General features: G+C 33.1%; 1 protein-coding gene across 1 annotated transcript in view; it reads right to left on the bottom strand.

Annotated features, from left to right (window-relative positions):
- Positions 1-693: 693 nt before the first annotated feature.
- LOC131179445 (uncharacterized) overlaps positions 694-26754 on the bottom strand; it is an 87115-nt gene continuing 61054 nt past the window's right edge. The window contains exon 2 of the mRNA XM_058146291.1: positions 694-1080. Within this exon, the coding sequence (XP_058002274.1) occupies positions 694-1080 (387 nt within the window). The remainder of the gene's footprint in view (positions 1081-26754) is intronic.

The following is a 26754-nucleotide window of genomic DNA, read 5'->3' as shown; positions in this document are numbered from 1 at the left end:
TACTATCTAATTGATACCCAAAAAGTAATGATAGATTTCACTAAGTAGGAGAGGTAATGGTGGATCAGGATTCCTTATTGGTCTCGGACTGGATTAAGGAGCAGGTGGTTTGAATGGAGCAGGTTGTTCAGGTGGTCTAGGATTGTAAGCTGCTTGGGGAGGATATTGTGGGCGAGGATAATTTGTGAATAGAGGAGGAACGTTTGCTACTATTGGGCTTTGAGCCAGAACGTATGGGCAAAAATTGTTTTGTGGTGGTGAGTGAGTCTGGTTAGAAATGGAGTGCACATTCCCTTCCTTCTTTTTCCCAAAATTAGTAGTCTTTTTCGCATAACTCTCCCTTGCTACTTCCTGTAATCTCCCCAACTTGAGATTTGCTTCAATCCTTTCCCTTGTTTGGATAATATCAGAAAAGCTATTGGAAGTGTTCCCAATCATCAAGTTGAAATACAGGGCCTTCAGAGTCTCAATAAATAAAGAGCAAAGTTTATTGTCTGTCACAGAAGGACAAACCTCAGCTGCCTTTTCTCTCCATCTCTGGGCATACTCCTTAAAGCTCTCCCTATCTTTCTGTACTAGGTTTTGGAGGTTTCTCCATGTTGGGGCAACATCATAATTGAATTTATATTGTTTGAGGAAAGCATCCATCAAATCCTTCCAGGAGCATAATTTACTCCTATCCAATTGTATGCACTAATGCAAGGCTGCTTCTAAGAGGCTTTCATGAAAAAAGTGTACTAAGAGTCTGTCATCTTCTGTAAGAGCGGACATCTTGGCTATGTAGGTGGCCAAGTGGATGCAAGGGTCAGAGTTTCTGCTGTACTTGTCAAATTTCGCAACTTTGAATTTTGGTAGTACCACTACATCTGGTACTAATCTCAGTGAAGACACATCAACTGAGCCATACATATTTAACCCTTCAATAGATCTTAGTCTTTCCTCTATAGTTAACAGCTTTTCATTCTCTTTCTCTTTATTTTCTCCCTCTGCTGCATAAGCTATTCCCCCAGTTGGAAGATTAGTTGTAGGGTAAACTGAAGGGATTGGTGCTGAAGGATGAAATTCTGCATTCGGGATAGCCTAATGGTAAGAGACAGGTAATTCACTACTTGGGAATGTGGATTGAAGGTGATTAATGGGTCAGGGATGGGAGTTTGGAAGGTGAAAGAAGTTGAGGCTTGATCATGAAGCTTTTGAGCATGAGAATCAATTGTTGTTGTAAGTGGGGGAATTACTAGTAAATTTGGTTACAGTGCCGGCTGGGTGGTTTCTTTGCTTTGGGACATTTCTCACATCATTTTCATTGTCTCTGAGATCTATTCCCTTAATTCTAAAACTTGTCCTTGCAAGTTCTACACTTGTTCTTGCTTTTCCATTATCCTTTTCATTCGAGATCTTGTTAAGTAAACTCTTCTTGGTACAACCGGTTGCTCAATCGGATTTACTTTATTGGAAGCAATATTCATTTCCTGTAAAAAAAATGTATTATCAGTTTTATTTCTTAAAATAATTTTATCGTGACCAAAGTCCTGACTGATTAAAGGATACTGCGGCAAGTAATTGCCAAAATGGTCTCTGCCAAGGGTGAATCATGTCAATCTTTATAATGGCATCATTCGATAGTCCAACTGTGAATGACGGGGCGTATGCATGGCTATGATACTTGTTCATATAGCACATACGTCTTTTCACATAGCTATAACAAGGATAAATCCCACGGGAGTTACACTATTCATTCATAAATTTTAAGGTCCCAAAACACAATTCTATTATTCGTAAAGCATACATAGTATTGTGCTATTGCCTAGGCTCAGGAAGGCTCCTTAAAATACAATAACATCTTTTGAGGTACTCATATAATCTTGCTTCTTGTTTCACAGGGTTGAACATCTTCAAAGCATATTCGAATTCTGGCAGCAGTTCTTATTTCCCTTGTGCTATCATTTTCTCTAATCGGTCAATATTTCCTCGCAGTTCATGATAGAGGGTAGCTTGTCTGTATTTTTCCTTTCTTTCCTTGGCACATTCTTTCGAGATATCATTGACTAGTTGTGCCTGATCCTTAAGCTTAAGCTTCCTCCTTTTGTTCTCTTATTGTATTCTTCCACTAGTATCTCATGATATTCCAATCTTTTCTGTAACTCACCATTTTGTATCCCTGCCTCTCTTACAGCGCTTTGTAGTAAGGCTTTCTCTTTTTCCCACTGCGTTTTTTGTCCCTCATATTCTGCCTTCCCTATCATCATTTCTTCTCTAAGCCTTTTTACCTCCTTTTTCAAAATTTATTGTTGATCTTCTAACTATTTTATGCGTTCCTTCAGTTGCTGGTTCTCAGTGGTTGAACTCTAGAGAGGACTAATCGATCCAGTATTAACTTCTTCCAAGCGGACTTCTTAGTGAGACATGCTACCCTTGGACCCTATTAGTTTGGAGACTTAATACTCCTTGTCCCTCCTATTTCTCCATAGGAGATACTTTTCTGTTGTACTCGGCCCTTTAGGTGACCGTTCCATCAAGATTACCTTTTCCTAAGATTTGCACAGGGCTATCAGTTCGTTCTCTCTATCGGGTTCATGATAGAAATGAGTTCGATGGAATCCTTCGATATTGGGAATGAATTGAGTCGAGCTGAATTGCCTCATTACCATAGCTGGGATATAACTTGTGCATCCGGTTAGCCCTACCAAAGGTATAAAATGATGATCTCTTGTACTGTTTAAGATGGGTTGGCCCATAGTCCACAATTTCCTTTAGCAATAATTATGACTATTAAAGCTTAAAATCTGCTCTTGCCATTGTTGTTCATTCTTTTGACTTATTGCTAACTTCGCCATCTTTTCAATAATAGGTTGATCGGAGTATCAGGTTAAACCCTTAGTTTCTAGTGGACAGACATAGCTGAGGATCCAAAGATACAGTAACTGGAAGCAACATTTGATGACTCCCGTACTTTGTTACAGACAATATGTTAGAGTCAAAAAGGTTTCAGCGAGGATGGCAGGTATTGGATCAACATTCTGCTTTTCCACTACCCAAAACAATTTCGTGACGTTATGAGTTACAATTTCCAGAGGTCTAGGAACAAGACCAGTCCATAAATTCCCAGAGCTAGTGCTGATAAAGCCTTGTCCCATCTCTTACCCTGAATATGCTAGTCCAAATGTTTCTTAACGTAAGTCCAAGGCCACCCATACGAGTTTCCCTTAACAGTTTCTTTTACTTTTGCTTTTTCTACTTGGACTCCTATTATGTGCGCGAACCGTTTCCATGTCTGTCTATAATCAAGATGGAGATAAATGCGATTCTGGGTTACATAAGGGATCTTCAGTAGCGTCTGATACTCCTCTACCGTGGGTGTCGTATCAACATTATTAAAAGAGAATACTCTATAACTGGGATTTCAAGTAGATAACATGGCCTTTAGTGCAGGAGTTTATGCTCTGACCCGTGTCAAAGAGGCAATCTTTGCATACTTTTCCTCGAACTGTGCTTGGGCATGATTGGGCAATGATTTCCAACTGTTTAATAAATCATCAAGACCGGCTATTCTGATCTCAATTTTACTAGGATCAAATGCGGGCAATGCATGGGTTTCTGCTTCTATTTCATCAGTCTGTAAAGATTCCGAGTTATGGATTGATCTGGATCTTTGTTGAGCATTCCGTTTCTATTTTGAAACCTTTTCGGCTGACTGACAGAAGATGCCATTTTAAAGTTTTCCTTACCCTCTGCAGTTACTAATTTATAATACCTGTAGAAAAAATAAGTCAACAAAATAAATTCAAGTAATTTTAAATTATACTGTTAGTGTGGCAACATTTATACACATATCAAAGTAGGAAGGTATTTACACTATCCTGATAGTATGATTCAAAATTACCCTCATATTATTAAAGAAAAGTCTAAAGATATAAACAGAGTAAGGTAAAAGCAAGTACGTCCCTTTTGCCTTAAAATAGGGGAGCCGTAACACCAGGTAGGTATTATCTAATTAGATGGTTCTACCCTTAAGGATAGTTTACTATAAGTTTTGACTAATGTGATGGTTTAGCTCCAGGTATAATTTTCTAAAGCCACAGGTTCCTAAATTGTCGCCACTATAAACAGTAGAGCCTCATTTCATCATTATGATAGTAACAGGAAAAATTCATGAGTATCACAATAAGTGAAACAAGTTCTAATTTGAGCAGATGTCTTCATGAATACTAAAGGGGTAAAACCCGCCTGCTTCCTAAAGGGTAAGAGAGCTCGGGTATAGGGCTAATGTAACACCCCTTACTCGTTTACAGTGTAGCCGAGCATGGCGTTCTACACGGCGTGCCAGAGCACATAGTATGTGATTATCTCATTTTCTGAACTCAATTTGATTCAAGAAGTCTTTATGTAATATTCATAACATACTGGTTCTATTTTCATATTTTAATAAAATCAGTGTTTCAAAAATAATAATAAAAATTTAGCAAGGTCCCGTCTGTATTTTGGACAAACTGTCCTTCTAAATCTGTTAAAAACAGTTCAATATGGTAATCTCAACGTACCAAATAATTTTTCAGTCTCAAAATTTCATAGTTTCAAAATACAATCCATCATAATTTACATTCATCTAATACTCTCCATAGGAGTTTAATATGTACAAATTATTACAAACCTTTAAGTTTTATGATATACATATTACATAACAAAATGTCAAAATACAATTGATAGTCCTTACACAAGATCCAAAGTCCTACCATGTATGCAATGCAGTGCAGATGACTCTAGACTTCTGTGCAGATCTGATGTTTCACCCGGTCGTAGGTCTGCAAGCTCCCCAGCTGTGTCTTCAGTACCTACGCGTAGCAAAAGCAACTCGCTAAGCAATTTTGCTTAGTAGTGCTAAATATAAAGAAATATACACTAAAATAAAATAAATGAATTGTTTATGAATTTATGACATCGATATTCTTTGCAGTTGCTGTTTCTACTTTTATTTGCTAACATTTCATTTTTGTTAATTTTTGGTGGTGTTGTATGTCAATAAACTGAATTTAGCTATTTAAATTTAATAATGGTTAAATTAACTGCCCGTGTAGCCTATACACTGACCAGACTGGATAAACGGATATACTGGCACTGGGTATATAGTACCTCGGGCTATCACACCATCGGTCACAAAGTATCTCCCAGTGTGCAAACAGTGTAGCTAAAAAGCCATATAGTCAATTAGGCGATAAGCCAAGTATAATAACACAATCCGTATAGCCTTAGGCTATTAAAATCACAGTGCGGCATAATAAGCCGTAAAAACACAGTATGGCGTAAAGCCATTTACAGAATAGCTGTCAGAATCCTATTGGCATGCCAACCTATCCAAACTAGTCAACTAGTCAAACTAGGGCACATTACAAATTAATTGTTTAATTCTTCATTTTTAGAGTTTACTAGCTATTATGTAATTTACAAGTCAATGCAAATATTGACCTTTTTAGATATCATGGATAAGTTGATTCTCATATCATGTCACAATTTGTAATTCAATATGCTGCCAATATAGTACAATTTACCCTTTTCACAAGTTGGCATTTATTGCCAAATTACTTCAAGCTTCATTGTATGTAAATGTCAAATTTTCAGTTTTAGTGTGCTAGATTGGTTTAGCTTAATGTCCTATTTTTCTTAGTTTTTAGCTTCTAGTCAAAGAAGCAAAATTGTAGCTCTATGTCTTATTGAACTTTTGGCACAAATTTTAGGATATTCTGAGTTGTATAGACCAAGATATAGTCGATTTACTAAACCTGGACAGATTGCATCATTAGTGCAAAATTTAGTCAATTTTAGGTCAAATTCAGTTCTGGCAGTTTTGGTACCAGAACTTGGGCAAGCAATTTGACTTGGTTCTAGTCATTTCTAGGCTTTGGTGTCCCCATAAGAATTGTAGCTCTATGTCTAAGCTTTCCATAGTAAAAATTTTAGGTCATGTGGACCTGTTTTGAGTGAGTTATGGTCATCTTAGTGACTACTATTCATATGGTCAAAAATCTGGGCTTGCACTTACCAATTCCGGATTAGGTCATTTTTAAGGTCAGTTTCTAGGCAGAATTTTGGCAACATTTCTACATAAAAGTTGGCCTATTTTGTGTCTAGTTTCACCTCCCATTTTCCTCATACTAAATGAGGTCACCAATTATCACTTATGGTTCAATTTACCTACTACCTTCACAACACAAAATCTGCACACAAAGAACACTTCCAAATAACACTTTTCCTCCTCCCAAAACTACAAATACACATTCATAACACTTCTATACCATTCATCATATCTCATTCATGTCCATTTGGGCAGAATATATAAGTGATCCATATACATTATACAACCCTAATTTGCAATGTTAAATTCAACATAATATATACATGAAAACACTTGATTATAACATATACCTCCCAACCAGTACTTCACATTCACTGCCCTCAATTGATCTTCACCATAATTCATAAAGAAAATTCATGAAACCAAACACTAATTCATGATTTTAAAGGCTGCCAAAAATGATAGTTTACTAAGGTATACAAATTGTTTTCCAAACCCTTAATTTCAAGTACACAATGTACATATACATGGAAACTAAATTGCTACAACTTTAAAATGACTAAATCAATATTATTTTCTGTCCATTAGAGGTAAGAAAAACTCAAGCAACATAGGTTCTCATGACTACCAAAATTGAACAATACCATAAGTCAACAAATTCTTCCATTCTCTTCACCATTCAACTCACCTCAACCTAAATATGAAGTTTACTAAAGCAAGGGAAGGGATTTGGACAATTACTTCTTTTGGAGCTTGCTAAAAACTCACTAAATCCCTTTCTTATTGCTACCAATGGCTTCCTCAAGTTGAATGCATAAGCTTTAATGAAGACACTAGTGAGAAAGGATGGTTAGAACATGATTGCATGGTGGTCCTTCCATGGTTGGCTATGGAGTTCTTCCATGGTGGAATTCGGTTGGTTTGTGGAAGGCTGAAGATGAAGTGGTTTCTGCTGTCCCAAGGCTTATTTTGGTGTCCCAAGATTCAAGTTAGTGGAGCACTAAGTTCCATTTTAGTGTTTAATTATTTAAAGTTTCATAAATTAGATTTTATGCCCCATTTCTTTTACTATTCATATAATGTACTACAATTAAATTTTCATGATATTTTCAAAGTGTAATATCATTTATTTTTAATGGACATTGAGGTCAAAAGGCAACTCTAGGTGTCAAATGACCAAAATGCCCTTCTTCGAGTTGTATTCCTGATTTTTCGGTAACACCGATTTTTGTTTGTTTCTCGATTTTTTGTTTTTCTTTATACTAATTTATTAATTTTTCTTTGATATTTCTATTGTCAATTACATTTTAATAAACCTTTAATTATGTCTAGAAATTTATTTTGAGAGTTTCCCGCAGTCTTAGGGTCGGCAATTGCCTTCGCCGTAACTTCCCAATGTGGTCACCCATCGCTACAGTGCCGGCTCGTTTAACTTAGTTTCATTTCCTCTCTTTTATTTTTCTTTAATTTTTCTTGTATTTTCTTTTTATTCATTTCATCATTATATGTCTGTTCACTATCACCGAAGTGTAGTTCCAGACATCTTGACTTTTTCGGACATATATTAGGTCATCAGAGCAACAGAACGTACAGAATACGTACAGTGGAGATGTTACAGCTAAAGTGTGTGAGGACATTGTGTAGGTGATCGTTGTGGGAAGGGACACATTTACCTCTTCCTTATTCAGGAGAATTTAGATGAGGATTACTACAATAAATCAAATAATCAAAACCAACAAAACGGTTAGGAAGAACAGTAATAATCAAAATATTAAGACTTTTGATTTAATAAGTTAACCCCCATAATTATCGATTTTAATTTATAAGACTATAGGATTAAATTTGCTTTTTGGACTTCTAAACCAGGGTTATTTTGGTTTCGTCCCCAGCGAAGTCGCCATACTTTCGCAAGGGTTTTGCGGTTGCCGGACGATTCTCACGAAAGTGGAAAAAGTGAGGAGTCGCTACTTTAATTTTGAGGGAAATTAAAGGAAACTATTTGTAAAAATAAAAATTAAAAAAATTGTAAAACTACTTCTAAAACAGAGATTCTAGGTTCGGGGTCCATTTACGTGTGGGAAAGGTGTTAGGCACCCCACCTTGTCCCTCAACAAGGGTAAGCAAATTTAACGATGTGCTCTTTATGTTAGTAGTATGCCCTAGAGCATATCATTTAGTATGTATCTTGTACGTATTTTTATTAATAAAAGGCTTTTCCACTTTTCCGTTTACATAATATATTTATGTGTAATAGAAAAGGTCCATTGATATTTTGTTAGAAATATTATTCTTAAGTTATTAAGAATATGAATGACATTATTTCTAGCACAAAGTATCATAAATAGGTTCACAATCAAAGATACTTCATAATAAGGACATGACTTATCCAGAAAGATTGTATTCATGTTTGTTCCCAAGTTATTTTTATGAGATATGAATAAGATGGAATGGTGAGTCTCATGCCATATGACAAACATGATAGGTACTTATAAATGATAAGTAGGCCGAACTAGTGACACTTATGACAAGCACATGGAGTTTACTCTTGTCAATATTTTATCATAAATCATATCAGTGCATATAATCTTTAGACCTGAGATAGCACAGTTACCTTGTATATAGGTAGTTTGAGTTTAATACTGCTTTCATACTTGTATTGTGTATGGGTATATGGACATGTGTTGGCTCCTACTAGTTATATATGGAGGTAGGTGTTGATCAAGATGGAATCTGTTCCTCTAAGTAAATAGAGATAAAATCCTATGTTCATTTAATTGTTCTTGATGTTCCAAGTTCCTGGCCAGGACAGATAGATTTAATCAGAAAAGAGTTTCTGATGAGAAAATCTTTTTAATCAAGAACTGGAATTAAAAGATAACATAATATTCATAGCAAATGGAGTTTGACATAAACCATGACTCCAGCTTGAGTTGGGATTTCGTAACAGAGAGATTCTAGTGCATGGTAACATATGATTGTAGGTTCATTTAAGGTAAACCTTATTACTAATTGGGTGGCCATGGCATGCTATGCTAGGTGTTAACCATGGTCTATGAGGTGCATGAAATGATTTAGAGAAATCATTTATGGTAAGAAGGAGTTCTGATGATATTAAGAGTTGATATCATATCTCATTGCGAATTAGTGATGAGCCTAGTAAGTCACACACTTACACAAGTTATCACCTAATTAAATATGATTTAATTAATTAATGAAAGAGTTTAGTTGATTAATTAAATAAGTTTGGTTTGTAATTAGATTACAAAGTTCCTAGCATGACTTGAAACCAAATCTAGATTATTGAATGTATAGTCTAAGTTAAATTTATATTTAAAGTGTTTAAATATGAATTTAATTAATGAGAAATTAATTAATAGAGATTAATTAATTAATTTATATTTGATATAAATTAATTAGAAGAAGAGAAATAATTATTTTGGGTTAAGAACTCAAAATTAAGACACAGGGGCATTTTGGTCATTTTGCAGTGTGACACGTGGCACCATGAGATGGTGATACATGGCATTACACATAAGCTTGCCAAATGTCTTTTAATCATGTAAGATGGTTAAAATTAAGATTAAATATAGGTTTGACACTTGGCACAATGTGATTGGGTCACTTAAACCTAGAGCTAATCAAAAGGTGACATGTGGTAAGGGTTTAATGTGTTAACCTAGCTATATAAGTGTTGTTATGAGAAAAATAAAAAGACAACCAGCAGCCACACTCCTTTGTCACGCCATTTTGAAGCTCTCCCTCTCTTCCTCTTCATCTCTCATCAATTCAAAGAGATTAGCCATCAATCTCTTGAATTAAAAATACTAGAAATTGTTTCTAGTGTTCTGTTTACATCTCTAGTTTCTTAAAAGGCAGAACTTGAATTTCTAATTAATAAAAAAAGCTTTAGAAGCTGTTCAAGGTCTGCCATAGGTGTTCTTGGTATGGACAAGCTAGAGGGACAACATCTGGTGTCCTGAAGATGCATCTCAAAGGCGTAAATACGTTGCAGTGCATCAAGAGGTTAGTGTAATCGTTCTTAATTTAATGTAGGGTTCTAAAATTAATTTGATTAATATTAAAATCTTAAATGGCAAATACAGATCCAAAAACATATTAAAAGAGTTTTAATATGTTGTTTATCATTGAAATCAAATAGATAAGAAAAATCTTATATGATGCATGTGACCCTAGGTCAAAATTTTGAATTCAATGGCATAAACTTGTATTTTTCACGCTTCCGCTCCTTCACCTTATAACTTAATATTGATAATTTTGGGGTTGGAGTTATAATGTTAGTCCCTGTTAAAAGAAACGTTTAGCAGTGAATTGGTGTTTTGTTTATTTGATTCGTTAAATATTTTATCAAATTTTTGGGCTTCCTAAGAATATGGGTATATGGGATGACCCTACAGTGAATTGGTGTTATATTTATTTGATTTGTTAAATATTTTATCAAATTTTTTCCTCTTCAAATTAGGACCCTAATTCCAATGAGGTGTTATTTGTGTTAGTAGCATGCCCTAGAGCATATCATTTAGTATGTATCTTGTACATGTTTTATTAATAAAAGGCATTTTCACTATTCCGTTTACATAATATATTTATGTGTAATAGAAAAGGTCCATTGATATGTGGTTAGTGTACACCCTACCCCTCCGTAAGGCATAACATGATCCCGTAGTATACCTAATGAATTACTAATTTTGTCTACTGATAACCCATTAAATACACTACAAGGGATTTTAAACCTTTTCTTACTTCTTTTTACAGTAGTGAGCACTATTTATAGGTGTTAAAAAAATTTTAACTGAAGTGAAACCAGATAATATATTTGAAGAATTAATAATTTCTGTAAAAATTTTGGCAGAGTGCCATCTGTATTTTGAATAAAACAGTTCTTCAAAAACCTGTAAAAAGCACTTCCTACATTTTGTTCAATTCCCAAACTCCAATATCCAATTAACATAGTAAGTTTCTCAACATTTGCCAACCCAAATTCACAATAATTTTTCCAGTGTTTTCAAAAGCTAAGATAAAAGAAATATATCACAAATTTTACAAGCCAAAATAATTCACAATTTATTTTACAACTTCAATGTACAATTTTAATTTACAACTGCTCAAAACCAAGAACAATATATACATACAGTGAATATATGTTACAATACAAAATGCAAAATGGTATACTCAATATACCCGATGATCTCTCAGTGTAGTACTAGCAGCCTAATCACGCTCACAATCAGTCTACTCATGACAAAGAATGAAAGCTATCGCTGAGCCAATGTCTCAGTGGTGCACAACATTAACAAAATATAACTTTAAATCATAAATCATAAATCACATAAATAGTGGATACTTAAAACCATAGTTAAATTCAAAGACAGTAAATGTCATAAAGAATTTAAACTCCATTTCACAATACAACAATAAATATCAATAAATCACATACACAGCTTAATCATGTTCCAAAGTCCAATTCATCTTAAAAGCCGATGGCTAATGAGGAATAATATAGCTAGCTAGCAATAATATGAGTACTCATTCTATTCGTCCTCAACAGGCACACATCTCAACACTTCAGTCAGAGAGGGAATTCAAAGTCAATTCATCCCACTAGACAAGATAGCGAGAAATTCAATCAATATACATGATAGTTGTGGTTTCAAACCATTTACAATGTTTTTCAATCAATAAGTATCCATCAAATATCATTCAAACAATTTTTCACAATTTAAAATAATAACATATAAATAGTCATAATTTATTTCAATTGAAAAATTCAAAAGAAATAACTGTTACGCATAAAGCTCTGATAAATGTCTCTTAGCCTTGACTCAGTGTTTCCTTCCCCTTCCCTGAGTTTTTGCCAACTGAAACACACAATTTGAAGTGTTTCAGTACTCATTTAAACTGTCTCTAAGAATAAAGCTTAATAATTAACTTATTAAATTCTATTATTTCCTTAGTCAACCTAAGATGTTGACCTCGATGCATTCTAGGTGAATTAGGTTTTAATATTACCAATATGTCACATTTTATAGCCTTTTAGTATTGGAACATGTTACTAAATTCACTTTCAAGTATATTGCATTTTATTGCAATTTGCTGGATTTCGGTATACTAATTTGACCTAGCCGAATGACCTAGTTCCCTCAGTTTTCAGGTTTCGGTCCAAACTACAAACTTGTAGGTCTATGTCTTATTTCATGCGGGGAAAAATTTCAGGTCATTCTGAGTTGTGTAGACCAAGTTATGGTCAATTTACCAATGCTGGACAGAATGCATTAAAATGGTAACTTTAGGTCATTTTTATGTCACTTTTGGTTCGGCCAATTTTTGGACCTGAAATTGTACAAGTTGTTTATCTTGGTTCTGGCCTTTTTTGGGCTTTGGTGCCTTCATAAGAATTGTAGATATATGTCTCAAATATTCATGGTAAAAATTTCAGGTCAATTGGACCTGTTTTGAGTGAGTTATGGCCAAAACACTAACTGCTGCCCAAATGGTCAATTTTCAGGTTTTTAAAGCACTAATCCGGATTTGGTCATTTTTCAAGTCACCTTCTAGGCAGAATTTTGGTAAGCTTCCTTCATGAAAGTTAGCACATTTTGTGCCTAGTTTCACTTTCAATTGGTCTCATACCAATTGGAGCCACATACTTAAGGTTCTAAGCTAAAACATACACTGCCCTATTATAATTTGTTCATCCTTTACCAATTACATATCCTATGCTTACTAAGTTCACTCTTCCATGCCAATTTTGATTTGTACCACAACATTAACACATTTAGCAACACATTTTTGGTCATTTTGGCAGCTTGTAACCACTCTCAATATACACACTATAATACAGAATTTTCCAAAGTCTCATTTACAATAATTAAAGTCCCATTTACCACAATTCAACTACAAGAACATACCTCATTTCCATGTCCAAATTCTAACAATTAAACACACACACATGCTGCCATCCATGACAACATAATTCAACAATATTTCATGAACTCAAACACTTCAATCTTCTTCATGAGGCTGCCACAAGTTTACACATACCCATCAACCTCCATTTGCAATTTTCAAGCTTACAAATCAAACCTTACTCATGGAATTCAACTACAATACAACCAAACATTTAAATCATCATTCAAACCACTATTTACATGCAAGAATAAGTTGTTCTCATTGAGGTTCCATGGCTGCCAAAATGTACATCTCCATTAAAACATTAAACTTCAAAAATTCTTCCATAAACCAACTACCCATAACCTTGGTTACATTTCATTGCTATTATTTTTCCTTTGTTTTTCTTGTATTTTCTTTTTTTGTATTTCATTATTTTATGTCTTCTCACCCATATCTAAGTGCAGTTCTAGGCATCCTAGCTGTCCGGATAACACTGGTCACCGGAACAGTTGAACGCACTATCAAACATAGGGGTGTTACAGTTAGAAATTCTATTCTTAAGTTGTTAAGAATATGAGTGACAGTATTTCTAGCACAAAGTATCATAAATTGGTTCACAATCGAGGATACTTCACACAGGACATGACTTATCTAGAAAGGTTGTATTCATGTTTGTTCCCAATGTATTTATATGAGATATAAATAAGATGGAATTATGAGTCACATGCCATATAACAAATATGATAGGCACTTATGCCTGATAAGTAAGCCGAACCAGTGATATTAATGACAAGCACATGGAGTTTACTCTTGTTAATGCATTGTCATAAATCATATCAGTGCATATAATCTTTAGACCTGAGATAGCACAGTTATCTTGTGTATAGGTAGTTTGAGTTTGATACTGTTTTCATACTTGTATTTTGTATGGATATATGGGCATGTGTTGGCTCCTACCAGTTATATATAGAGGTAGGTGTTGATCAAGATGGAATCTGTTACCCTAAGTAAATAGAGATAAAATCCTATGTTCATTTAATTGTTCTTGATATTTCAAGTTCCTAGCCAGGACAGATAGATTTAATCAGAAAAGAGTTTCTGATGAGAAAATCTTTTTAATCAAGAACTAGAATTAAAAGAGAATATAATATTCATAGCAAATGGGGCTTGACATAAACCATGACTCCAGCTCGAATTGGGATTTTGTAACAGAGAGATTATAGTGCATGGTAACATATGATTATAGGTTCATTTAAGGTAAACCTTATTACTAGTTGGGTGCTAGGGCATGCTATGCTAGGTGTTAACCATAGTCTACGAGCTACCTAAAATGATTTAAATAAATCATTTATGGTAAGAAAGAGTTTTGATGATATTAAGAGTTGATATCATATCTCATTGCTAATTAGTGATGAGCCTAGTGAGTCACACACATACACAAGTAATTACCAAGTTAAATGTCATTTAATTAATTGGTTAAAGAGTTTAATTGATTAATTAAATAAGTTGGTTTGCAATTAGATTGCAAAGTCCCTAGCATGGCTTGAAACCAAATCTAGGTTATTGGATGTACAGTATAAGTTAAATTTATATTTAAAGTGTTTAAATATGAATTTAATTATGAGAAATTAATTAATAGACATTAATTAATTAATTTATATTTGATATAAATTGATTAGAATAAGAGAAATAATTATTTTGGTTTGAGAACTCAAAATTAAGATACAAGGGTATTTTGGTCATTTCACAGGGTGACATGTGGCACCATGGGATGGTGACACATGGCACTACACATAAGCTTGCCATTTGTCTTTCAATCATATAAGATGATCAAAGTCAAGATTAAATCTAAGTTTGACACTTGGCACAATGTGATTGGGTCAATTAAACTAAGAGTCAATCAGAAGATGACATGTGGCAAGGGTTTTAAGTGATGACCTAGCTATATGAGGGAAAGGATGAAAGAACAAAACACAATCTGCTATTTCTTTCATATGTGCCGCCACCCACAGAAGATCTTCCCTCTCTTCTTCTTCATCTCTCATCAATTCAAAGAGAATTGCCAACATTCTCTTGAATAAAAATTGCTAGAAATCATTTCTAGTGTCCTATATACATCTATAACATCTCTAAAGGCAAAATCTTAATTTCTAATTAATTGGAAAGGCTTGAGAAGCTGTTCAAGGGGCTACCATTAGTGATCTTGGTGTGGACAAGTTAGAGGGATAACATCTGGTGTCCTAGGTGCATCCCAAAGGTACCAAACACAACTACAGTGCATCAAAAGGTTAGTGCACTTGTTATTGATTCAATCTAGAGTTCTAATGTATTAATCTATTAATTCTAAAATCTTAAATGGCAAATGTAGATCTAAAAACGTATTAAAAGTGTTTTAATATGCTGTTTAACATTAAAATCAAATAGAAAAATAATGAATCTTGCATAATGCATGAGACCTTAGAAGAAAAATTTTGAATTCAATGATCTAAATTTATGTTTTTCATGCTTTTGCTCCTTCAATTGGTATCAGAGCCACTATATTTGCCATTTAGATTGTTTAATATCTGATTTAATTGTGTGATTTGTTCATAAGATGATTGATCTATTGCTGGTTGCCTTCACCAAAAGTGGCAGCATGATGTAGTGACCACAAAGTATGCGCATAGATTGGGCACCATGGTATGCACAAGGTAAATGGGTTTTGTATGTGTAATTGTTGTATTGTCTAAGGCCCATCTAATGACTAATTAAATGTTTAATTAGGAGTTTGAATCACACAATTAAATTTTGATCCAAATATGAATTTTTAAATTTGTTTGAATGTGATTTAAATCTAAATTTTTAAATTTGTTTGAATCATATTTAAATCTGGATTTTTAAGTTGAATATGAGATATTCAATTTAATTTAAGTATGTATGCTTTATTTAATTGTTAAATAGTGATATGCAAGATGGATGATCATTGACATTAAAAGACCAATGTGATTGGATTTATTTCTTTTATGTTTCTTTGGGTTGTAAACTAATTTATTTATTTTAATTTATTTTAGTGGCATGTATTATAAAGGTTATAATATTTTTTGGGTTGTAATTTCATTTATTTGGTTCTTGTTAATTCGCCTTGATATGTCAAGGATTACTATGTAATTAGATTGCAAGAAGATCAAGGAGGTCAAGAGCATTGGTGGGACTAATGGGAGGAATTCAAGATCAAGTGTTGATTATATACTCCTTCAGCAACTCTTGTAATATGAATGAATGAAATGCACCTAGGAATGCCCTGATTCAATTCTTGGTGGCTTAGAATTGAATCCCTTAGAAAGTCCATGATCATACCATATTTATTATCCATGAATGCATGAGATGTATGGGAATGTATGCAAGTATATGACATATGCATGCTAATTGGATAATGTGCAAAGTGAGACCTTAATAGTAATTAGGACGACCACAAAATCTTCTAAACAAATGATTAAGTTGGATATGGTTTAATTAAAGTAATTATAATATAGACCCTCCATTGAGGCAATTATTTTAAGAAATTTTAAATACTTGCATATGATGCAATTAATTTAAGAGATTTTCTTAAGAATAATTGTTAAGCATGAGATGTTATAAATATGTAAATGGTTTGGTGGCCAATAATGGATGTGCCTGAGGACATTAAAATTATTTGCATGTTTACTGGCTTTATGGGATCAACTTAACTAATGCAAGATAAGTGAATAATGGATGTGCCTGAGATTTTGAGCATTAGGGGCGAGGTAAAGGATTGAACCTCATATGAGATGTGATGGGCAAGGAGTTGCTCACTTATAGTTTATTGTAATTCCAATAATGGATATGCCTGAGGATGATCAATAAGATTATAAGAATTCAATTACCCACTAGAAATCCATCCAACTAGGATTTCTGTTTTCTACTTTGGAAGTGTAGGATTCGCTAAGCTAGTGGGAGAACCAATTTGATTAAAAGACCATAATCATTTTGGTTAAATACATGATACATTTATTAATTAATTTGGTTATTTTCTGCAGTTAATTTTTTTATAATAATGAGCACACAACAACCACCACCATCCAATATCCTTGCGAGCATACTTGATCACAATAGTTGACAGGACCTAATCTCTCTGATTGGCTAAGAAATTTGAAACTTGTCCTGAACATTGAACATATAGGATATGTTCTAGACTTAAATGTTCCTGGTCCCTTACCTCCAAAGTCCACTCAAGAGGAACATAAAACTTTGGATAAGTGGAAGGATATGAGAGCCAAGTGTTACATGCTTGCTTTTATGAGTAATGAGTTACAGAAGCAGCATAAGAACATGCAGAGTGCAAGTGAGATCCTCCTTCACCTACAAGAGTTGTATGGTGAGTACTGTAGGAATGCTAGGTATGAGATATCTAGGCAGCTATTCCACATGAGGATGTCTAAGGGACAGAATGTTGGGGATTATGTCCACAAGATGATTTGGTTGATTGAGTAGCTAGAACATCTTGACTTTAACATGGATTTCCAAATGCAAACGGATTTGATCCTTCAGTCCCTTCCTGAGTCATTTGGGATTTTTGTGACAAATATCCATATGACTAAACAGGAATGCACCTTGGCTGGTTTACTCAACATGCTAGTTATTGCCCAAAAGCATATGTCGGGCAATAAAGGAAAAGAGGTAGCTTTGATTGCATATTCTTCTACTAGAAAGTCCAACAACAAGAAGGGCAATAAGAAAAAGAAATCTCAAATTCATGGTCCTTCCAAGAAGATAGCTAAATAAAAAGGGAAGATTAAAGCTGATGGAGGCAAAGGAAAGTGTTTCCACTGCTAGTAGGATGGGCACTGGAAAAGGAACTGCCCAGGGTACCTTGCTTCTCTGAAGGACAAGAAGGATACACCTTCGGAAGGTATGTCCATATCTTGTTATTTAGATTCTGATGATACTCATAGTTCATCTACAGCTTAGGTTTTAGATGCTGCTGCCAGTTCTCATATTTCTTATGATATGCAGGAACTAGTAAACTATATCAGCTTGCGTTCTCGAGATGTTAGACTCTAGATTGGCGATGGGTCAACTGTTGAAGCTTTAGTCATAGGATCTAAATCTTTTTACATGTCTGGACATGTTTTGTGTTTGGATAAAATTTTATATGTACCGATGCTTTTAAGAACATCATTTCTATATCTAGTTTGACTAGAAATGGTTATATCTAGTTTGACTAAAAATGGTTACGAATTTCAATTCACAGATGATGTTTGTAATATTTATTTTGGAAATAAATATGTTGGTTTGGGTTATATGAATGATGGTCTTTACTATTTGGATAATAATGAAAAACACAAATTGAATGCAAGTGATCTAAATGAATGCAATGCCATGGTGAAAATCAACTCAAGTTCAAAATATATTTGGCACTTAAGATTAGGTCATATTGCAGAAGATAGGATTGCAAAACTGGAGAAAATGGGGATTCTATCCTCATTGGGTATTGAACCTACTCCAACTTGTGAATCCTTCCTTCAAGGAAAAATGACCAGATCACCCTTTGTTGGACAAGGGCTAAGAGCTGAAAATATTTTGGAGCTAATACATAGTGATGTATGTGGCCCATTTAGAGAAATGACTAGAGGCGATTTTCATTACTTTATTACCTTTACTGATGATAAATCAAGGTTTGGGTATTTATATTTGATAAAATACAAACATGAATCCTTTGAAAAGTTCAAAGAATTTAAATCTGAAGTAGAAAATCAAACATGAAAAAGTAATAAAGCTCTTCGATCAGATCGTGGAGGTGAATACTTGAGTACTGAATTTGATGAATACTTGAAAGAGCATGGTATTATTTCCCAGCTGACTCCTCCAGGAACACCACAGCTGAATGGTGCATCTAAAAGGAGAAATCATACCCTATTAGATATGGTACATAGTATGATGAGCTATACTGATTTGCCAATCTCCTTTTGGGCATTTGCATTAGAATCAGCTTTGAATGTTCTGAATAGGATTCCATCAAAATCAGTATCTTCCACACCTTATGAGATATGGCATGGAAGAAAACCAAGTCTTAAGCATGTTAAGATTTAGAGTTGTCAAGCTTATATCAAAAAACTGAACACTGAAAAATTGGAAAATAGATTAGAAAAGGGTCGATTTGTTGGATATGCAAAAGAGAGTTTTGGATATTATTTTTATTTGCCTACATCACATAAGGTTATGGTAAGTAGAGATGCCACATTTCTTGAATAACAGTTTGTTCAAGGAGGCAAAGGAAGGTAAATAGAATTAGAATTGGAGAATTCTGACTAACCAACAGATCAAATGGATATGGATCCATCTAGTCAACCGATACCTATTGATGAAACATCTACAGTTATTCCTCGTAGATCAACTAGGGTATCTCACCGACCAGTGGGATATGGTTTTCTTCATGAAGAAGAACAAGAGTTGTTTACTCATGAAGAAGTAGATCATGGAGATGATCCACTTACCTATGAAGAAGCTATATCAGATATAAACTCTTCAAAATGGATTAATGCTATGAAATTCGAGATTGATTCCATATATAAGAATCAAGTTTGGGATCTTGTTGATCTACCTGAAGGTATTGTACTTATAGGGAACAAATGGATTTTCAAGAAGAAAATTGGTTCTGATGGAAAGGTAAAGACCTATAAAGCAAGGCTAGTAGCGAAAGGGTTTCACCAAAGGTAAGGAATCGACTATGAGGAGACTTTCTCGCCTGTTACCATGCTTAAATCAATTAGGATTCTATTAGCAATAGCTGCATACTATGATTATGAAATTTGGCAGATAGATGTCAAAATAGCTTTTCTCAATGGATACATTGAAGAAAACATTTTCATGGAACAACCTAGGGGTTTTGAATCTTAAGATGGTTCCAAGGTATGCATGCTAAAGCGATCCATTTATGGGTTGAAACAAGCTTCTAGGAGTTGGAACATCCATTTTGATGAAGCCATTAAGTCATTTGGTTTTATCAAAAATGAGGATGCGCCATGTGTATATAAGAAGGTTAGTGATAGTGCTATCACCTTCCTTATCTTACATGTGGATGATATTCTGTTGATGGGTAATGGCACAGGTATGTTGACAACTATAAAAGTATGATTGTCAAATACATTCTCCATGAAAGACTTAGGGGTGGCAACCTATATTCTTGGGATTCGCATTTATAAAGATAGAGTGAAAAAAAAATAATTAGTTTATCCCAAAGTCTATACTTAGAAAAGGTGTTAAAGAGGTTTAACATGCTTGATTCCAAGAGAGGATTGTTACCAGTGAGACATGGTATCCACCTTTTTAAAGAGATGTCTCCAAAGACACCTGAAGAAAGAGATAAAATGGCCAGGATTCCATATGCTTCGGCTATTGAAAGTTTAATGTATGCAATGTTGTGTACTAGGTCGGATATTGCATATGCTGTTAGTTTGACTAGCAGGTATCAATCCAATCTAGGTTTGGAACACTGGATAGCTATCAAGAATATCCTTAAGTACTTGAGAAGAACTAAGGATTTATTCTTGGTATATGGAGGTGGTGACTTGCAATTGGATGGTTATACTAATTCTAATTTCCAATTAGATATTGATCATAGAAAGTCTACCTCTGGATATGTGTTCATTTGTAATGGAGGTGCAGTCAGTTGGAAGAGTTCCAAATAGTGTATGACTGTAGATTCCACTACAGAGGCTGAGTATATTGCTGCATTAGATGCTGCAAAGGAAGCTGTTTGGATAAAGAAGTTTGTGACAGAACTTGCAGTAGTTCCTTCCATTGAGTCAGTAGTTCAACTTCACTGTGACAACAATGGAGCAGTCATATAGGCTAAGGAACCCTAGTCTCACCAGAAATCCAAATACATAGAAAGGCGTTATCATATTATTAGAGAAATAGTTGGGCGAGGCGATGTAGCTATGCAGAAAATAGCAGTAGTTGAAAATTCAGCTGATCCATTCACTAAGCCTATGTCACAAACTCAACTAGACTGAAATCTTGAGAAGATGGGTCTAAGATATTGTAATGAATGGCTTTAGTGCTAGTGGGAGATTATTAGTAGTATGCCTTAGAGCATATCATTTAGTAAGTATCTTGTACATGTATTATTAATAAAAGGCATTTTCACTTTTCCGTTTACATAATATATTTATGTGTAATAGAAAAGGTCCATTGATATTTTGTTAGAAATTCTATTCTTAAGTTGTTAAGAATATGAGTGATAGTATTTCTAGCACAAAGTATCATAAATTGGTTCACAATCGGGAGGCTTCACACAGGACATGACTTATCCAGAAAGATTGTATTCATGTTTGTTCCCAATGTATTTATATGAGATATAAATAAGATGGAATGGTGAATCTCTATAACACCCTAGGCAAATCTCAATGTATTTATTAGAATTAGAGAATTGAAATTATTAAATTTTGGCTATTAAAATTAAAATTAATTTTTAGAATATTTTTTTTTTTTAGATTTTTATTATTATTCTCTCTTAATTTTATTAAGAATTATTAATTAAATTTTTTTAAATTTTTTCTATTAGAATATTCTTATTTTATTTTTTTTATTTTTCTTAAAATTTTTTTAAGAGAATTTTTTTCTTAGAATCTTTATCTCTTTTCTCTTTTCTTTTTTCTTTTTCTCTCTAGAATTTATTTTATTTCTCTTATTTTATTAGAGAATTATTTTAACTTATTTTAGATTTAAGAGAATTTTTTAGAATTAGATAATTCTCTTAATTTCTTATTACTCTTTCTTTAAGATATTAGAATTTTTTTTTTTAATTTTAACTAGAATATATTTTTTATGACTTCTTCTCTTAAGAGAAGATAATATTTTTTATTCTCTTCTTCTATCTAGAATATTTGATTGAATATCTATAAGATATTTTAATAGATATTTTATATCTAACTAGGAGAATTTTATTTAATTTATCTATTAAATTATTAGAATTTATTTTTTCCGAAATTATTATTTTATTATTATGAATTTAAATTTAGAAATTTATCTGAATGAACTTTTTTTGAAAATTTTATTAATGTTTTGATCTCTCACGACTTCATTCATCTTCGATCTTTGTCCTCTTATCTTCTGTTATATTTCATTTCTTTGTTTTTTTTCATATTTTTATTTTTTTTTCTTTTTATTTTTCTTTTTTTTTTTATTTTGGGTTTTTTTTTTTTTTTTCTTTTTTGCTTTTTTTGTTGCTTTTTTCTTTTTTTTTTCTTTTTTTTTCCTACTTCAATTTCTACTCATCAACTCTCTCGCTCTACATCCTAATTCCTAAATATTTATTTTATTTATTACTTATTTTCCTTAATACATCTATTTTTATTAATTATTTTCTGAATTTTTTTATATTTATTATTCATCATCATCACCTTCATTCATTTGAGCCAAAAAAAACTTGAAAATATTTCTAAAAAAAAAAATAAAAATAAATAAATAATAAATGTAAATAAACAATAAAATACAATATGAATATATAATGACAAGAGGTAATACTCAAACTTGATACATCCAAACTACTCACCATCATGAACCGAAACTAACAACAAAGATGAAACACACATGAATGATTACATTATGACATCAAACAAGCAGACATTAGAGAGCTGAAACAAATAGATGCACAAAATAGATAGCTAAAACTGATGAATGTTATAGCTGGATGGAGTCATGAGTTAAGATGTGAGATAAGATGAATGAGTACAAAGGGAACTTACAAACTCTATTGAATCTAAATAACGAAATTGGGCTTCCATGGTACATGGATACTACTGGTATTGTGACAACAAGTTGAAAAGAAAAAGAAAAAAGAATTTTCTAAAAAACTTTCTTTTGAGTCTCTAAGGATAATAAAGGGTTGAAAAAATATAAAACTAAATCAAAATAAAATCAATCACTATAAATCCTCTTTACTCATAATGTTATATTACATGCAAGTATTTATAGGTCAAGTAAAAAAGAGAGATGGAGAAGATGATTAAAGAGGGATGGAGAGATCAGAAATAAATAGAATGGATCAGATTTGAGGGAAAGAGAGATTTGATTGAGGATCGGATTTCTTTGTTCTTTGTCCTTTAATCCTTTAATCCCAAATTCAGAATTTCAAATGTTAGGAGCAAAAAGAGTTAAAAGTGTTTATTGTTGTTGATTCATTTGACTCAAAATTCAAATTTGATCTTGTCTTTGATTTTGTAGAGTGGAATGCAAATTGAGAATTTGAACTTTTTTAGATTTTTGAGATTTTTTGGTTGATGACATTTAAGGGTTAACACATGACATTTAAATTGATTGTGATGATATGATTCCTCTTTCTAAAGGAAAGTGAAAAGAAAAGAAAAAACAAGAAAATACCATTGAATTCAAAATTGAATTTCAAAATTTCATTTCCATGTGCATTTTATTTTTTTTATTTTATTTTATTTTTTTGAACAAACATATAAAAAAATTTTTATATTTTTTTTTTTTTTATTTTTTTTATTTATTTTTTATTTTTTTTTAAAAAAAATGAATAAAAAAAAAGAACAACAAAAACACTAACCTCTTCATGCATTGTATTTATTTTTGGTCTTTTGAGCCTTCTTCTTGACACATGTTGTTGTCCTCTAGCTTGTGCACCAAGTTCACCTATGGTAGCCCCCTAATATAGCTTCTTTTTTTTTTTTTTATTTTTTTCTTTTTTTTCTTTTTTTTTAAGAGATAAACCTAACCTACTAAACAAAACACTAATTTTAATTTTTTTTATTTTTTGAGATTTAATCTTAATTGCTAATGAGTGAAGAAGGAAGAGAGAAAAGAAAGTCTCTCTTGGGTGGGTGGTAAGGTTATTTGTTATGTTGTTATTTTTTTTTTTTTCATAACAACACTTATATAGGTAGGTCAACATATAAAACCCTTGCCACATGTTACTCTGATTTTGGTTATAGTTTAATCGAAATCAATCACATTGTGCCAAGTGTCAAACCTATATTTAATCTTAATTTTAATCATCTTACATGATTAAAAAACATTTGACAAGCTTATGTGTAATGCCACATGTCACCATATCATGGGGCCACATCTCATCCTATGAAATGACCAAAATGCCCCTGTGTCTTAATTTTGAGTTCTCAACCCAAAATAATTATTTCTCTTCTTCTAATCAGTTTATGTGAAATATAAATCAATTCATTAATCTTTATTAATTAATTTCTCATTAATTAAATTCATATTTAAACACTTAAAATAAAAATTTAACTTATTTTGTATTCATTAATTAAATTCATATTTAAACACTTAAAATAAAAATTTAACTTATACTGTACATCCAATAACCTAGATTTGGTTTCAAGTTATGCTAGGGACTTTGCAATCTAATTGCAAACCAAACCTATTTAATTAATCAATTAAACTCTTTAAATAATTAATTAAATCATATTTAATTAGGTGATTACTTGTGTATGTGTGTGACTTACTAGGCTCATCACTAATTGGCAATGAGACATGATATCAACTTTTAATATCATCATAACTCTTTCTTACCATAAATGATTTCTCTAAATCATTTTATGCACCTCATAGACCATGGTTAACACCTAGCATAGCATGCCATGGCCACCTAATTAGTAATAAGGTTTACCTTAAATGAACCTATAATCATATGTTACCATACACTAGAATCTCTCTGTTACAAAATCCCAACTCAAGCTGGAGTCATGGTTTATGTCAAACTCCATTTGCTATGAATATTATGTTCTCTTTTAATTCCAGTTCTTGATTAAAAGATTTTCTCATCAGAAACTCTTTTTTTTAAAAAATCTATCTGTCCTGGCTAGGAACTTGAAACATCAAGAACAATTAAATGAACATAGGATTTTATCTCTATTTACTTAGAGGAACAGATTCCATCTTGATCAACACCTACCTCCATATATAACTAGTAAGAACCAACACATGCCCATATACCCATACACACTACAAGTATGACAGCAGTATCAAACTCAAACCACCTATATATAAGATAACTGTGCTATCTCAGGTCTAAAGATTATATGCACTAATATGATTTATGACAATGCATTGACAAGAGTAAACTCCATGTGCTTGTTATAAGTGTCATTGGTTTGGCCTACTTATCATGTATAAGTGCCTATCATGTTTGTTAGATGGCATGAGACTCACCATTCCATCTTATTTATATTTCATATAAATAACTTGGGAACAAACATGAATACGATCTTTCTGGATAAGTCATGTCCTTATTATGAAGTATCCTCGATTGTGAACCTATTTATGATACTTTATGCTAGAAATATTATCACTCATATTCTTAACAACTTAAGAATAGAATTTCTAACAAAATATCAATGGACCTTTTCTATTACACATAAATATATTATGTAAACGGAAAAGTGGAAATGCCTTTTATTAATAAAAACATGTACAAGATGCATACTAAATGATATGCTCTAGGGCATACTACTAACAATCTCCCACTAGCACTAGAGCCATTTATTACAATATCTTAGACCCATCTTCTCAAGATGTCAGTCTAGCTGAGCCTGTGACATAGGCTTAGTGAATGGATCAGCTGGATTTTCAGCTGATGCTATTTTCTGCATGGCTACATCGCCTCGCCCAACTATTTCTCTGATAATGTGGTAGCGCCTTTCTATGTGTTTGGATTTCTGGTGGGACCTGGGTTCCTTAGCCTATGTGACCGATCCATTGTTGTTACAGTGTAGTGGAACTGCTGACTCAATAGAAAGAACTACTGTAAGTTCTATCCCAAACTTCTTTATCCAAACAGCTTCCTTTTTATATATATGATGATGCAATATACTATACCTTAGTGTAGTGGATCATGTCGTACTCTGCTTGGAACTCTTCCAACCGATCGCACCTCCATTACAAATGAACACATATCCAGAGGTAGACTTTCTATCATCGATATCGATGGAAATCGGAATCCATTGGAAATCGAATCGTGATAACCATCCAATTGTAAGTCTCCACCTCCATAGATCAAGAATAAATCCTTAGTCCTTCTCAAGTACTTAAGGATATTCTTGACAGCTATCCAGTGTTCCAAACCTGGATTGGATTGATACTTGCTAGTCAAACTAACAACATATGCGATATCCGGCCTAGTACACAATATTGCATACATTAAACTTCCAATAGCCGAAGATATGGAATCCTGGCCATTTTATCTCTTTCTTCAGGTGTCTTTAGAGACATCGCTTAAAACAGGTGGATACCATATCTCACTGGCAACAATCCTCTCTTGGAATCAAGCATGTTAAACCTCTTTAACACCTTTTCCAAGTATAGACTTTGGGATAAACTAAGTATTTTTTTTGCTCTATCTATATAGATGCGAATCCCAAGAATATAGGTTGTCTCCCCTAAGTCTTTCATGGAGAATGTATTTGACAATCATACCTTTAGAGTTCTCAACATACCTGTGTCATTACCCATTAACAGTATGTCATCCACATATAAGACAAGGAAAGTGATAGCACTGTCACTAACCTTCTTATATACACATGGCTCATCCTCATTTTTGATAAAACCAAATGATTTAATGGCTTCATCAAAATGGATGTTCCAACTCCTCAAAGCTTGCTTTAACCCATAAATGGAACGCTTTAGCTTGCATACCTTGAAACCATCTTGGGATTCAAAACCCCTAGGTTATTCCATGAAAATGTTTTGTTCAATGTTTCCATTGAGAAAAACTGTTTTGACATCCATCTGCCAAATCTCAT

This window comes from Hevea brasiliensis, chromosome 4, assembly GCF_030052815.1.
Source record: "Hevea brasiliensis isolate MT/VB/25A 57/8 chromosome 4, ASM3005281v1, whole genome shotgun sequence".
NCBI lineage: Eukaryota > Viridiplantae > Streptophyta > Magnoliopsida > Malpighiales > Euphorbiaceae > Hevea > Hevea brasiliensis.
The sequence above is the reverse complement of the archived record's forward strand: the minus strand, read 5'-3'. Positions and strand labels throughout refer to the sequence as shown.